This window comes from Lithobates pipiens, unplaced genomic scaffold (genome assembly GCF_037356315.1).
Source record: "Lithobates pipiens isolate NorthernLeopardFrog02 unplaced genomic scaffold, aLitPip1_a1.2 Scaffold_27, whole genome shotgun sequence".
Lineage (NCBI taxonomy): Eukaryota > Metazoa > Chordata > Amphibia > Anura > Ranidae > Lithobates > Lithobates pipiens.
The window spans coordinates 213,466,327-213,482,838 of record NW_027507788.1 but is presented as its reverse complement, the minus strand read 5'-3'; the positions used below and the strand labels follow the sequence as shown (position 1 = coordinate 213,482,838).

At 44.4% G+C, this 16,512-nt stretch overlaps 1 protein-coding gene across 2 annotated transcripts in view; it reads right to left on the bottom strand.

Moving 5' to 3' along the window:
- Positions 1–724: 724 nt before the first annotated feature.
- ARHGEF16 (Rho guanine nucleotide exchange factor 16) overlaps positions 725–16,512 on the bottom strand; it is an 80,007-nt gene continuing 64,219 nt past the window's right edge. For both annotated transcript variants that reach the window (XM_077458224.1, XM_077458225.1), the window contains exons 12-15: positions 14,680–14,886; positions 12,329–12,405; positions 8,232–8,333; positions 725–5,912 (exon numbers count right to left, since the gene is read on the bottom strand). In XM_077458224.1, coding sequence (XP_077314350.1) covers positions 5,773–5,912; positions 8,232–8,333; positions 12,329–12,405; positions 14,680–14,886 — 526 coding nt within the window. In that variant the 3' untranslated portion in view covers positions 725–5,772. The remainder of the gene's footprint in view (positions 5,913–8,231; positions 8,334–12,328; positions 12,406–14,679; positions 14,887–16,512) is intronic.

Genomic DNA, 16,512 nt, shown 5'->3' with positions numbered 1-16,512 from the left:
TTATTTTTTTAATTCTCTCTGGCATTCCCTATAATTTTTATATTGCATCTCGTTACAAACTTTCCTTTGCTCCACAGGTCCATCTAATGGACATAATGCAGTGTTAATTTCCATTTTTAAAAGTGTTACTTTCCATTATTCCATTGGCTACATTTATTTTCCAATTTCCTTTGGCATTCTCTAGAATTGTTATATTGTATCTCTTGTTACAAAGACATATTTCCTATACTCCACAGCTATTCTAATATGGCCACTGAATGGAGCTGCGGAGTATAGGAAATATGTCTTTGTAACAAGAGAGATACAATATAACAATTCTGGAGAATGCCAAAGGAAATTGGAAAATAAATGTAACCACTGGAATAATAAAATAATACTTTTATAAATGGGAAGTAGTACTGTATTATGTCCACATGATAAAATATTACTTCCCATTATTCCAATGGTTACATTTTTTACCAATTCCCTCTTGCGTTCTCTAGAATGGTTACATTGCATCTCTAATTACGAAGAAATTTTTCCTATGCTCCATAGCCCTTATGATGGGGGGTAATACTGCATGATGGCCACTAGATGGAGCTGTGGAGCATAGGAAATAGGTCTTTGTAAAAAGAGAGGAACCAACCTCAGGTCTAGAAAGAGATCCCCGTGTCCAAAAAAAAAAAAAAAAAAAAAAAAGGGGTCCATAACAACCGTAGAACAGAAAAACACAATGAGCCGGCTCTTCTTTTATGAGAAGCAACTTTTATTTTTTTTTCACCTTACCCAATTCAGCCCCCAAAGAGAACCAACATTAAAAATATATCTTCTCAGTACAAAAAAAAAATATGGCACATCACCCACTAGTACATTTTCAGGTCCATTTATTTATTTATTTATTTATTTTTTAAATAAATCACAGCCATTTCATTGGTTAAATTTTCTACTTCCCTCAAGCGTCCTCTAGAATTGTTACACTGTATCTCTTTTTACAAAGTCATTTTCCCTAGCTCCATCTAATGGATATAATGCAGTATTACTTCCCATTATTCCAGAGGTTACATTTATTTTCTACTTCCCTCTGGTGTTCTCTAGACTTGTTATATTGTATCTCTTGTTACAAAGACATATTTCCTATACTCCACAGCTCCATCTAATGGATATAATGCAGTATTACTTCCCATAAGAAAAGTATTATTTTCCATTATTCCAATGGTTACATTTTTTTTTACCAAATTCCCTCTTGCGTTCTCTAGAATCTTGACATGGTATCTCATATTTCCTATACTCCACAGCTCCATCTAATGGATGGTTAAAGTTTTTTTTTTTTCCCCAATTCCCTTTTGCATTCTCTAGAATTGTTACATTGTATCTCATATTTCCTATACTCCACAGCTCCATCTAAATAATAATGCAGTATTACTTCCCATTATTCCAATGGTTACATCAATTAGATGGAGCTGTGGAGTATAGGAAATATGAGATACAATGTAACAATTCTAGAGAATGTAAGAGGGAATTGGAAAAAAAAAATGTAACCCTTGGAATAAGGGGAAGTAATACTTTTCTTAAGGGAAGTAATATTGCATTATAGCCATTAGATGGAGCTGTGGAGTATAGGAAATATGAGATACAAATGTAACAATTCTATACTCCACAGCTCCATCTAATGGCTATAATGCAGTATTACTTCCCATAAGAAAAGTATTACTTCCCATTATTGCAATGGTTAAATTTTTTTTCCCCAAATTCCTTCCTGTGTTCTCTAGAAATGTTACATTGTATCTCATATTTCCTATACTCCACAGCTCCATCCAAAGGATATAATGCAGTATTACTTCCAATTATTCCAATGGTTACATCAATTAGATGGAGCTGTGGAGTATAGGAAATATGAGATACAATGTAACAATTCTAGAGAATGCAAGAGGGAATTGGGAAAAAAAAACTGTAACCATCCATTAGATGGAGCTGTGGAGTATAGGAAATATGAGATACAATGTAAAGATTCTAGAGAACGCAAGAGGGAATCGGGAAAAAAAGAAGATGTAACCATTGGAATAATGGGAAGTAATACTGCATTATTATATCTTTATTTCCCCCAATTCCCTCTTGCCTTCTCTAGGAAATACGAGATACAATGTAACAAATTATATAGAGAAAGCAAGAGGGAATTTTGAAAAAAAAAATTTAACCCTTGGAATAATGGGAAGTAATACTTTTCTTAAGGGAAGTAATACTGTATTATAACCATTAGATGGAGCTGTGGAGTATAGGAAATATGAGATACAAATGTAACAATTCTATACTCCACAGCTCCATCTAATGGCTATAATGCAGTATTACTTCCCATAAGAAAAGTATTACTTCCCATTATTGCAATGGTTAAAAATTTTTTCCCCAAATTCCCTCCAGTGTTCTCTAGAAATGTTACATTGTATCTCATATTTCCTATACTCAACAGCTCCATCCAAAAGGATATAATGCAGTATTACTTCCCATTATTCCAATGGTTAAATTTTTTTCCAAATTCCCTCTTGCGTTCTCTAGAATTGTTACATTGTATCTCATATTTCCTATGCTCCACAGCTCCATCTAGTGGACATAATGCAGTATTATTTTCCATTACAAAGAGGATCGTTCAGAAGAGACAATAGCCTAAAGAACATTCATTTTGGCCCAATTCACACAGAACAAACTTACATTTAGTATATGAATGGCTGTACAATTTTTTTAAATCTTTATTTTTTTATAAATAGACCTCCACGTAGATTCCATGCGGCTTCTGTTGCGACTATATTTAAAAAAAAAATATTCAGGGTGTATTTATATTGTAGTGGATCTACCAGTCAGCAAACATTCGCTGTAGGTGAATCTTTCAGGTCCATGGAGTTTTAAATGGCAGTAAAAACGATTCACCGCCAGAGAATGTTTGGTAAAAAGTTACATTCACCGCTTGATAAATAGACCCCTTTAGTGTCCTTTTGCTTTATAAAGAAGAAATATTTGCAATGAAAAGTTTCTCCCGTTCACCGTGTGCAGGTTTACGGCTCGGTTATTTGTGGCGTATAGATAAAAAGATTAGCAGAGGTATTCATCCTATAAAACTTTATATACATTCAGAATGTGAAAATGCCAATTGTGTGCAAATACGGGCAAAACTACAGGTTACGAGGCTATTTGTTCTCCACAATGCATGCTATTCTTTCACAATAAAAGAAACAGTTCTAAGAAATTCTGCATTATGGCCACTAGATGGTGCTGATGAGAATGGCATATTAATTATTTCATGTAATCATCAGCTCCATCTACTGGCCAAAATGCAGTATTTTTCCAGATTTAAATTCTTATGAATGAATAACATCTGACCTGCACAGAGGATAGCCAAGGAACATTTGTGTTTGCCAGCACTGACACAGGACAAATGTACACGCAGTTTCACAAAGACACATAGATCTGGGATTTTTTTTTCTAAATAGACCCCTTAAAAACAGCCATGATAATGTTTATACCACGCAACAGCAGTCCCTATAATTTACAGTCTGAGGACCACATCAAATATTTTTACAGAATTGTCATTGGCCCACAAAAATCTGAGTCCCCTCTAAAGTCCACCTTACATGAGAATACCCACCAGAGTCTCCATTAAAGTCCATTCTACATCAGAGTCCCCCTTACATGATGAGTCCTCACCAGAGTCTCCCCATACATCAGAGTCCCCTTTACATAGGAGTACTCAGAGTCCCCATTAAGCACTCCCTTACATCAAAGTCCCCCTTACAAAAAATTGTGTAGCTGTCCCCTTGTCCATTCACAAAAAGCCTTTCAATGCAAAAATGTTCTGTGGATGGACAAGGGAAGACGGGGGGAGAAGATTTGCCATTCAGGGGACAGCTCACGTTCTGTGAACCGAATGCGAGACACTCTGGGAATGGAAAAATGGAGGAGGGGCTGGGAAACAATCTAATTTGCCCTTGTCCATTCACAGAATGTGCCCACCAGAGTCTCTCCGCCCCCCCCCCCCCCCCCAAGAGAATCTCCACCAGTTTTCCCCCCCCCCCCACATCAAAGTCTCCTACAAAGTCCCCCAATCATGAGAGTCCCCACCAGAGCAACCCCTCCCCCTCCTTACATCAGAGTCACCCTCAAAGTCCCATCTTAGACCAGAGGGACAAATAAAATCTTGCAGCGGGCCGGATTCACTACATGGGCCAGTTTGGAGACCCCCGCCATACAGGATAGAAAACAAAAATTAGATTTAGACTCTAGAGCAGTGGTCTCCAAACTGCGGCCCAGATGTGGGCCTTTGTCCGCTTACATCTGGCCCTCGGAGCACTATTTATTCTACTGATACCAACAATGGGGCATAACCCCCACTCTTCCACTGACCCCAATGAAGGGGCACAATTCCTCCTAATGACCCCAATAATGGTGCACAATTCTTCTCAATGACACCAACAATAGGGCCCAATAACACCAACGAGGGGACACAAATCCACCCAATGACACCAACAAATGGGTCCAATACCACCAATGATGGGGCACAGTTCTTCTCAATGACACCAATAATGGGGCACAATCCCTCCCAATGACACCAATGATGGGGTACAATCCTTCCCAATTACACCAAGTGGGCCCAATAACAACAATGATGGGGCACAATTCCACCCAATGACACCAACAAATGGACCCAATACCACCAATGATGGGGTACAATCCTTCCCAATTACATGAAGTGGGCCCAATAACAACAATAATGGGGCACAATTCCACCCAATGACACTAACAAATGTGTCCAATACCACCTGCAGGTCCAATATCACCAATGATGGGGCACAGTTCTTCCCAATGACACCAGTGATGGGGAACAATTCCTCCCAATAACACCAAAGACGGGGCACAATCCTTCCCAATTACACCAAGTGGGCCCAATAACAACAATAATGGGACACTATTCCACCCAATAACACCAACAAATGGGCCCGATAACACCAATGATGGGGTACAGTTCTTCCCAATGACACCAACAAATGGGCCCAATGACACCAATGATGGGGCACAATTCCTCCCAATGGGCCCAATAACACCGATGATGGGGCACGATCCTTCCCAATTAAACCAAGTGGGCCCAATTACACCAACAAATGGGTCCAATACCATCAAAGATGGGGCACAGTTCTTCTCAATGACACCAATGATGGGGCACAATTCCTCCCCATGGGCCCAATGACACCAATGATGGGGCACAATCCTTCCCAATTACACCAACTGGGCTCAATAACAACAATAATGGGGCACAATTCCACCCAATGACACCAACAAATGGGCCCAATAGCACCAATGATGGGGCACAGTTCTTCCCGTTCACAGGGCACAATTCCACTGACTCCAAAGATAGAGCAATGTTTTTTTTCCCACTGATGTCGGGATCTTTCTACTCCCAATGACCACAGTTCAGCCCCTCAAAAGTCTGAAGGACAGGAAACTGGCCCTTTGTTTAGAAAGTTTGGAGACCCCTGCTCTAGAAGAACAGAGGTCACGCTGAATATCCAGCAATGTGATTGAATGGAGGTAAGAAACGTATTGGTGGGGCTCCTGATATCCCTTCCAGTGCTGGTTAGGTTTAAAAAATATATATATATATCTTCAGACAAAAATAAGTGAAATCATTTGTGTACCACGGCTCATCGATATTCCTAAATGTTGACTGGAGTCCACAGGGGCAGCCTGGTAGTACCGGGAGCGGCAAGCGCGCATCTTGAGGTGTCAGTTCAATAAAATCTGTCAGCTCGGCTAGACGTCGGTTTCAATCCGCAGCCTCTCCATACGTTTAACGTTCCGCTCCACCGCTACCTGGTTAGTGATTTCTTTGGCGCAGGTCTGTGGGAACCAACCGCGCTCGCCATCCCGGAGTCGTTCACCCTGATACCAACCTAAAAAAAACAAAAAAACAAAAACAATTAATTACAGCAAATAAAAAAGGACAAATACTGCAATAATAGCGAAAAAATAAATAGTACAATAGCAATAATAGTACCATGACAAAGAAATAGATACATAGGATGTGTATGCCCATAAATTAAATTATCGGCCATGGATGCAAGTTTTTTTTATTCTTGGTTTGCAGATCCAAATGCAGTGCAATTTTATTGAGGTTTATGTGCCGTGTGTACTACTGACTTATAGAAAAGTTCACATCTAAAAAAAAACAAAAAACAAAAAAAAAACACAAACAAACTCCAAAAGAAAAAACAACAAAAGCTGTACTGATGAAAACAAAAACATTTTTTTGCAGCAGCATGCAAGTCCCCCAAAAGAAACTAGGAAAGATTTCTCAGTTTTTGGTTAGAGTGGGCAGAGTTCCCTCCCCCTCACCCTGCAGGACCCCTGATTTCCCCCCCCTTCCCAAAACAGTTAGGGCAGTGGCGTCGCTAGGGGGTGGCTTTTGGGGCTATAGCCCTGAATCTCTACAGGGGTCCCCAAGGGGAGGCTCGGCTCTCTGGGGATCCCGATGTAAGTGGAGGGCTCTCTGGGGACCCTGAGTCTCTACAGAGGTCCCCAAGGGGGGGGAGGCTCTCTGGGGACCCCGATGCAAGGGGGGAGGCTCTGGGGGGGCCCCCGATGCAAGGGGAGGCCCTGATCCAAGGGGGAGGCCCTGATCCAAGGGGAGGCCCTGATCCAAGGGGGAGGCCCTGATCCAAGGGGAGGCCCTGATCCAAGGGGAGGCCCTGATCCAAGGGGGAGGCCCTGATCCAAGGGGAGGCCCTGATCCAAGGGGGAGGCCCTGATCCAAGGGGAGGCCCTGATCCAAGGGGGAGGCCCTGATCCAAGGGGAGGCCCTGATCCAAGGGGGAGGCCCTGATCCAAGGGGAGGCCCTGATCCAAGGGGGAGGCTCTCTGGGGACCCAGAGCCAAGGGGGAGGCTCTCTGGGGACCCAGAGCCAAGGGGGAGGCTCTCTGGGGACCCAGAGCCAAGGGGGAGGCTCTCTGGGGACCCAGAGCCAAGGGGGAGGCTCTCTGGGGACCCAGAGCCAAGGGGGAGGCTCTCTGGGGACCCAGAGCCAAGGGGGAGGCTCTCTGGGGACCCAGAGCCAAGGGGGAGGCTCTCTGGGGACCCAGAGCCAAGGGGGAGGCTCTCTGGGGACCCCGAGCCAAGGGGGAGGCTCTCTGGGGACCCCGAGCCAAGGGGGAGGCTCTCTGGGGACCCCGAGCCAAGGGGGAGGCTCTCTGGGGATATTATATACATGTGTATGCCCGCCCAACCGTATGACTTTTACTATGCCGCTATGGGCTCTAGCCCCAGATCTTTTGTAGACCTAGCAACGCCTCTGAGCTAGGGCATGCTGAACCTTTTCAGCCGAGCTTCCATTGTCCCTGAACTGAGGTTTCCTGGCGTTACTGGGAGAGTTCAGTAGAGTCGAGGTGCTCATCCTCTCTCTCATTGTGTTAGCTTGCTGTATTCTGGGCCCCTCTCTTCCCCAACTGTCAGCCCCACCCCTACCCCCTTTCCTGTCAGCTTACCGTTGTTTTAGGACCTTACTGCAGGTCTTTATAGAGTTTCAAGATTTGAAAAAAATGAAAAAAAAGTTGAGCATACCCATTTGGTGTCCTGATCCCCCTGTCGTGCACCTGAGAGCTAGAGGGGGCATTCTATATTCTTTAATGGGTCATGCGCCCTCCAGTGGATGAACCAATGAAAATATGTAAAGGCCCAGCCACATTAGAGAATCTAGTCTTAAGCGGCGCTGCCCTTCTTCTGCCGTCCCTGCCCTTCTTCTGCCGTCCCTGCCCTTCTTCTGCCGTCCCTGCCAACCTCCCCCAGCATATCAGTGTGTAGGACTGTTTTAGGGACATTAACACAGGGACACCTGATGTTAATGGCCAATGAGCACCCCCGAATATGTTGCGTCTATAGAACATTGAAAAAAATAATATTTGTAGGTCTAACATACAGAAATAGTGAATTAGTTATCCAAGATTTATCATTAACAAGTGTCCTGTACTGGGATAAATACAAAGGCAACCATTTATGAACCTCCCCCCCCCCCCCCCCCATCAAATACCCCTTTCCCTGGGATCAGTACTTTGAGTCACAGCCTGGGACAGACATTCAGGAATAAAATCGCAGAATGTTCAGAACTTCAGATCTGTATACTTGTTCCAAATCAGTGAAGCCACTGGATCGGCATGACAGCCAATAGGTAGTATTTAGAAGAAGCGTAATTTATATAAAAGACACCGATCTGCATTACCGTCTTCCTCCTGAAGCACCAAGACTACATCTGCTTGCTGCAGGGACACCTCGTCCGCCTGTTTCGCCATGTAGGCCTTTATAATCTCCACCTGGCGCAATCCTGAAAAAGAGACGATGGAATTAGAGAGCCAAATCAGGCAGAGTATCATCACAGCCTCCAATCTCTGCCCTTCACAGATATACTGAGCGCCTCCCCTCTTCTATGTACAGGGAAAAATTCTAAAGGGAAACTATTGTCCATGTATGTTCCTCAGTAAACATGCAGGTGTAATCATCTTAATGGAACTTGTATCCATGTTATAAAGACCTTCTGAGTATAGATTATATTATACACTATATGGCTAAAAGTTTGTGGACACCTGATCTTCATACCTTTATATGGCTTTACTGGACACTAGGGATGAGCTCGGTGTTCGACTCGAACATCGGCCGTTCATCTTTTCGGCGAATTCAGAACTTTGTGGACCGTTCGCACCAAATTCGTGTGGCACGAACGGCCCACAATGCACTACGCCATCGCAGTGCATTGCCGGCTCATGATTGGCCAAGCATGCACTGTGACCCCGCATGCTTGGCAGCGAGGAGAGCCATAATTGGCCACAGGCAGGATGCCTGTGGCCAATTATAGCTCATGGGGGTTTAGTAAACGCCCCACACTATACAAGGCCGCCAGCGCAGCGGCCTTGTGTAGTGTGTTCCGGCGTGCAGGGAAAGGGCAAGATAGGCAGGGACAGTGTGTTCTTTTCTCAGGCATCTGCAGGAGTTAAAGTGTGTGTTGTGTGCCTCCAGCACAGCATAGTATACACCTGTATCCACCCTTTTTTGCTGGTGTTCTCCAATACAGGCATCTGCAGGAGTTAGTGGGTGTTGTGTGCCTCCAGCACAGTATACACCTGTATCTACCCTTTTATGCTGGTGTTCTCTAATAAAGGCATCTGCAGGAGTTAGTGGGTGTTGTGTGCCTCCAGCACAGTATACACCTGAAGATACCCCTTATTGCTGGTGTTGTCTGTTGCATATCTTGCATATTAGCCTTTAAAATTAGCACTTTTGATTTCGAACGTTCGAGTCCCATAGACTTTAATAGGGTTCTAAAGTTCCTACGAATTTTTGGTCCGTTCGAAGGTTCTGGTGCAAACCGAACCGGGGGGTGTTTCGGCTCATCCCTACTGGACACCAGATCATCTGGGCACATGAAAAAAAAATAAAAAAAAATAAATAAAAAGGTGGACACATGTACCATATAGCACATTGGTCAGGCAGATACAGTGAGGAAATGGCCTCAATGATGTAATCCATAGATGGAGCAGCGGATGGAAGGTAGACCCCAAAAGGAACAGGTGATCCAACTTCAGACAAACTACATAATAAAACGGCAGGTAAATCATCAATGAGAAACCTGAACCTGAATGATGGTGGTCGGATGCGCAAATCGGTGCTGGAATTTTCTGAGGAATTTAATCATCTATTCATCCAAATACAAAGGGATAAAGAGATGTCCACTGATTGTCCAGAAAACTGACCGGGTTGGAGTAGGAAGGCAAAGTGTCCTTACATCCATGCCTGTCTGACCCATGTGATATATGGTACATGTGTACATCTTATCATCTGGTAAGTGTGCCAACCTTACGTCCCTTGACTGCACCCCATTATAAAGCACTTTTCAAGATTCATCACTACAATTTATTCACCATTGTTGGTTTTTCAGTCACGCCATAATGTTTTACTCAATCAAGATGGACTAATATGATATGTTATCTTAATTTTTTCCAGTCTCGCATTTTCATATATCAAATGGTTTAATATTGTTTATCCATAATTTTTCTCATAATTTTCTAGTCACTTTAATTTGAGTGCTACGCTATTGGTTTTGTCACATGAACATCAGACCTATGTGACCTTCTTGGACTCCTGACTATCATTACTATATGGCCTTGTGGACACCTCACCAATACACATATACGGCCTTACTGAACACTTATTACACCTATATTACCTTGCTGGATGCCTGACCCTCACACCTTTATATGGCATTGTTGGACGCCTGACCATCACAACTACGTGGCTTTGCCGGACAATGTCCATCATTCTTATATGGCCTTGATGGACTCCTGATCATTACACCTACAGTATATGACCTTGTTGGATGGCTGACACTCACACATTTACATGGCCTTGTTGGATGCCTGACCCCCACACCTTTATATGGCCTAGTTGAACAACTGACCTTTACAAATATATGTCTTTGCTGGACAAATGCCCATCACTCCTATATGGCCTTGATGGACTCCTGATCATTACACCTTTATATGGCCTTGTTGAACACCTGACCCCTACAACTGTATGACCTTATTGGACACCTGACCATCATACCGTTATATGATGTTGGACACCTGACCTTCAAACATATATGACCTTGTTGGACACCTGACATTCACACCTATATGACCTTCTTGGACAACTGACCATCACAACTACGTGGCTTTGCTGGACAATACCCATCACTTCTATATGGCCTTGATGGACTCCTGATCATTACACCTTTACATGGCCTTGTCGAACACCTGACCCCTACAACTGTATGACCTTGTTGGACACCTGACCATCACAAATATATGGCTTTGCTGGACAACTGCCCATCACTCCTTTATGGCCTTGATGGACTCCTGATCATTACACCTATATGACCTTGAGCACCCCTCCCCCCCCCTCATTACCTCTTATTAGTGGCCACCAGTGCATAGGAGGAATCCCTTCAGTTCTCCCACATAGAGGAGTTTATCTCTTATGGTTGAGACACAGGTTCTTTCATTCTATTACTAGGGTAGGACCCACTAATTCAGGGTACTTTGTCACAGTAAGTGGGCTTAGCACTATATGACCATATAGTGTGACCAAACCCTTGTATTTTTGAATATGTTCAGGTGTTTTTAACTAGCCTTGCAGGATAAATGTCATTTTTGTATGTGTGCGCTGTAATCTGTTTTGTATCTGGCCTTGTTGGACACGTGACCGTCACACCTATAGGACCACGTTAGACCGCTGACCATCACAACTATGTTGTCTTCATGGACTCCTGATCATTATACCTATATGACCTTGTTGGATACCTGACCAGTTTGACACCCAACTCTCACACCTTTATATGGCTTTGTTGAAAAACTGACCTTTACAAATATATGGCCTTGTTGGACACCTGACCATCACAACTACTTGGCTTTCCTGGACAATGCCCATCACATCTATATGGCCTTGATGGAATCCTGCTCATTACACCTATATGACCTTGTTGTACACCTCACCAGTCAGATGCCTGACACTCACACCTTTATATGGCCTTGTTGAACAACTTACCTTCACAAATATATGGCTTTGCTGGACAAATGCTCATCACTCCTATTATGGCCTTGATGGACTCCTGATCCTTACACCTTTACATGGCCTTGTTGAACACCTGACCCCTACAACTGTATGACCTTGTTGGACACCTGACCATCACAAATATAGGACTTTGCTGGACAACTGCCCATCACTCTTTTATAGCCTTGTTGGACACCTGATCATTACAGCTTCATGACCTTTTAGGACAGGTGACCTTCACACCTATAGGACCATGTTGGACACACTGACCACCACAACTATGTGACTTTGCTGGACAATGCCGATCACTTCTATATGGCTTTCATGAACTCCTGATCATTACACCTATATGACCTCGCAGTGCATTATGGGGCGTTCCGCGGCACTCAAATTTTCTGAGAACACCACATATGTTTGGTCAGTTTTAGAACAAACACCTGATGTTCAAGTCCACCGCGGGCTCATCCCTATTGAACACCTGACCTGCACAAATATATGGCTTTGCTGGACAACTGCCCATCACTCCTACATGGCCTTATTGGACACCTGATCATTACAACTATAGGACTGTTGGACACCTGACCCTCACCCCTTTTTATGGCCTTGTTGGACACCTGACCTTCACACCAGTATGACCTTTCAGGACATCGGACCATCATGCCTATCTAAACCTGTTGCTCTCTACCCTCTCGATGTAAACTTCCAGCCAACAAACCCATCCCCGTTTTCTCTTACCTGCTGACTTGGATTTGCTATAACGCCTATTTTCTTCTTTGACCTCCAGCGCAGTGATCCATCGGGCCCGGTCGCTCCTGCAAACAAAAACAGATATGAATAAGAGTGTCCACATGGCAGGTGCCAGGCGGTCCCTGGCTTCCCTAAATTCTAAAATGACCAACCTTGAAAAACCATGCAGTGCATGAAGTCTGGAACCCCGACCTGAATAATGACTTGAAGTCTACAGTATATCCGAATCAGTGACCCAAAGTATTGAATCTACTGCATCGGCATGACAGTTAGGAAACAATAAATTGTGCAGGAGCTGGAAAGGCTGATATTAAAGATATCCTGTTTAGAAAGGGACTGTAGTTCCTGCCATTGCCGACTCCGTGTTTAAAGTGCAGACTCTGGAGCCGTCACTCATCCTCACTTTCCTATTGAGGGAGTCACTTACCTGGAGATCCCCCCTCTCTATTTATCCTGTTTACTGTTCTCATTGAAAGTGAAAGTAAAAGAAAATCCCACATTTTATGTTGACATCAGAACAGTAAAAGAAGAGAAATCTTCCTATGGGGACACCAGATCTGGTGACAACCAGGGATTCCCTCGCTTTGGAGAGATTTCTCCTCACTTCCTCTTTTAGCTATGGCACAGGAAGTGAAATCCCCCCCATAGATGGCTAAAAAAATAAAAATATAATAATAATAATAATAATAATAATAATAATGTCCTAATTCCTTAGTCTATCCAAAATGAAAAAAAAAAATAAAATAAAAAAGTTTTGCCTCTGGTTACATGTTAACCACTTGCTTACCTAAACCCCCCCCCCCCCCCCTCCTGCCCAGACCAATTTAAAGCTTTTAGCGCTGTCACTCTTTGAACGACAATTGCGCGGTCATACAACACTGTACACAAATTACGTTTTATCATTTTTTTTTCCCCCACAAATAGAGCTTTCTTTTGGTGGTATTTGTTCACTTCTGCGGTTTTCTATTTTTTGTTAAAGAAATAAAAAAAAAAAAAAATACAAAACCGTTTTATATTTTGTTAATAAATTTTGCAAACAGGAAGTTTTTCTCCTTCATTGGATGTATGCTGATGAGGCTGCACTGATGGGCACAGATAGGCTGCACTGATAAGGCGACACTGATGGGCAGTGATAAGGCGACACCAATTAGGCGGCACTGGTGGTCACTAATAGGCAGCACTGATAAGGCACCGATTGGCAGCACTGGTGGGCATTGATAGGTGGCACTGATTACTGGCACTTACGTACTGTGGATGCCGATTGGTGGGCACCGATTTGTGGCACTTCGAAAGTCATTTATTCATTTTCTAACTAATTCCACATTTTCGGAACGATTCAAATTCGGATCAGCCGAAAAATGATTGAGCAATTTGTATTCTGTGTGAAGAATAGCTGGTTGTTAAGGAGTGGGGCCGGGAAGTCTGCCACAGTGTCCTTAACAACCGATAATTCATCAGCTGTCAGGGGGCTTACCCGCAGACAGCTGAAATGTAAACAAAAGAATGCTGGCAATAGAAAAAAAAAAAAAAAGGCGAAGGCCCCCCCCCCCCCCCCCAAAATCCATAACAGATCCTTATCCAAACCAGGAAAGGGGCGGGGGGGCCCCCTGAACCATACCAGGCCACATGCTATTAACATGGCAGGGGTGCTTTGGGGAAGGGCACCTTGTCCCCATGTTGATGGGGACAAGGGCCTCTTCCCCACAACCCAGGCCGGTGGTTATGGGGGTCTGTGGGCAGGAAGGGGGCTTCTCGAAAACCGTAAGCCCCCTTTACCTAGGGGGCCCCCAGATCCTGGCCTCCCTCCCCCCTATGTGAATGAGTATGGGGTAGTTCATAGTACCCTCTACTCATTCAACAAAAAAAGTGAATAAAGGCACTACACGAGTTTTTAAGAAGTCCTTTCCAAAAAAAAAAAAAAAAAAAAAAAAAAAAAAAACGCTCCCGCTGACTGCCATTTGTTAAATAGCTAAGGGGCGGAGTCACCAGGTGACCCTGCCCACTTTGTGAAATCATCAACCCAGCATGCCCCGATCATTTTTCGACCGATCCGAATTCGAGAAATTCCGAAAATTTGGAATTCATTCGAAAATGAACAAAAATTTAATTAAGCAAACTGAATTCCGAAACGATTCAACAAAACAAAATTAGTAACATAACGAATCTATCCGAAACAAAACAAATGTTTTCCATTCTGCACATGTCTATCAGGAATGTCACACAATCAAGCTAAATGGAGTTCTGTGTAACCCCCTGCAGAAGAAGCGCTCACAGCTCCATGGAGGGTCACTTTAGGGCCACTCGCTGTCATTCCCACAATTCCTCCAGCCAATACTCACAGTGTATCTGTTGCCAGTGTAACCTGCTCCTGCCGCCCCTCGCTGTTCTTCCTCATGGTTATCTGGAATAGATAAGGTCCAGCTGGACTTCGGTTTCCAGCAGTCCCCGACTTTGGGGAGGGAGAAACCAGGCTGTCTCCAATAACGATCTCATCGATCTCATACTGATCTGTCTTTACGTAATCCGTCACCAGATAGCTGTCCTCGCTGGGGGGGGGGGGGGGTTACAGGATGAGAAGACATTGGTTACTTCAATTAAGTCAAAACGGGCAAATCAGAGGCACAGGACCTTCACAAACCCCACCAAGAACTGGTCTGTCCGGGTCTACAACAGTCACCCAACGTCATTACATTACAAGATGCAACCCTTTCAATAAACCCCCCCCCCCCCACTTCGTACCACCACCCCAACACCACCCACTATTTACCACGACCCCACCACCACTAGTACTTACCACCACCCCATTCCCCACCAACCCCACTACTTAAAAAACACCACCCACTCCCCACCACCACTACTTACCACCACTCTACTCCCCACCAACACCCACTTCCCACCACCACTCTACTCCCTACCACTACACTCCCCACCACCACCACTACTACTACCTACAATCACCCACTTCCCACCACCACTCCACTCCCCACCACCAACCACTCCCCACCAACCTCACTACTTACCATCACCCACTCCCCACTGCCACTACTTACCACCACTACACTCCCCACCACCACCACTACTACTTACCATCACCCACTCCCCACCACCACTCCAGTCCCCACCACCACTACTTTGCATCACCCACTCCCCACCAACAGCACCCACTCCCCGCCACCACTACTTACCACCACTCTACTCCCCACCACAACCACTACTACGTACCATCACCCACTCCCCACCACCACTACTCTCCCCACTACTACTTTCCATCACCCACTCCCCACCACCACTACTTGCCACCACCACCACCACCTCACTCCCCACCACTACTTTCCATCACCCACTCCCCACCAACACCACTTACCACCCCTCTACTCCCCACCACCATCACAATCACTACCCACTCCAGCAATATCACTACTTACCACCACCCCTCCACCAACACCACTACTGACGACAACTACTTTCCACCATACCACCCACTCCCCACCACTTACCATGACTACTTGCCACCACTGCCAAAAAATTGCATTACACAGCACTATTATGCCCGCGTACACGCGGTCGGAATTCTGGGCAGAAAAAGACAGACAAGAGCTTTTCATCGTAAAATGCGACCGTGTGTATGCTCCATCGAAATTTAGCTGTCCGAATTTCCGCCAGCCAAAAATCGATAGCATGTTCTCAATTTTCCCAGACGGAAAAACTTTCTATTGGTAATTCCGATTGTGTGTATGCAATTCCGACACGCCAAAAATCACGCATGCTCAGATTTAACTACAAGACGGAAGCCATTGGCTACTGGCTATTGAACTTCCTTTTATAAGTCCCTTCGTACGTGTTGTTACGCGTCACCGCGTTATAAAATAATCGGAATTTGGTGTGACCAGTGTGTAGGCAAGACAGCTTGAGCCAAATTCCGTCAGATTCCATCAGAATTCCATCTGGATCAGAGCTTCTTCCGACGAGAATTCCGATCGTGTGTACGCGGCATTAGTCTAAGATGAGGAAGGAAAACTTATCAGTTTGCTGCTGCTCCTTCACCGTCCAATCAGCAGGCTGGGGGTAGGTAAATGACCAAGCTGTATTGCCTACCTAAAAACAAAGTCAGGGTCCTGGCTGGGCTGTCTGATTCTAAGAGGGACTGAACAGAATCCCAAATCTCTTGTCAT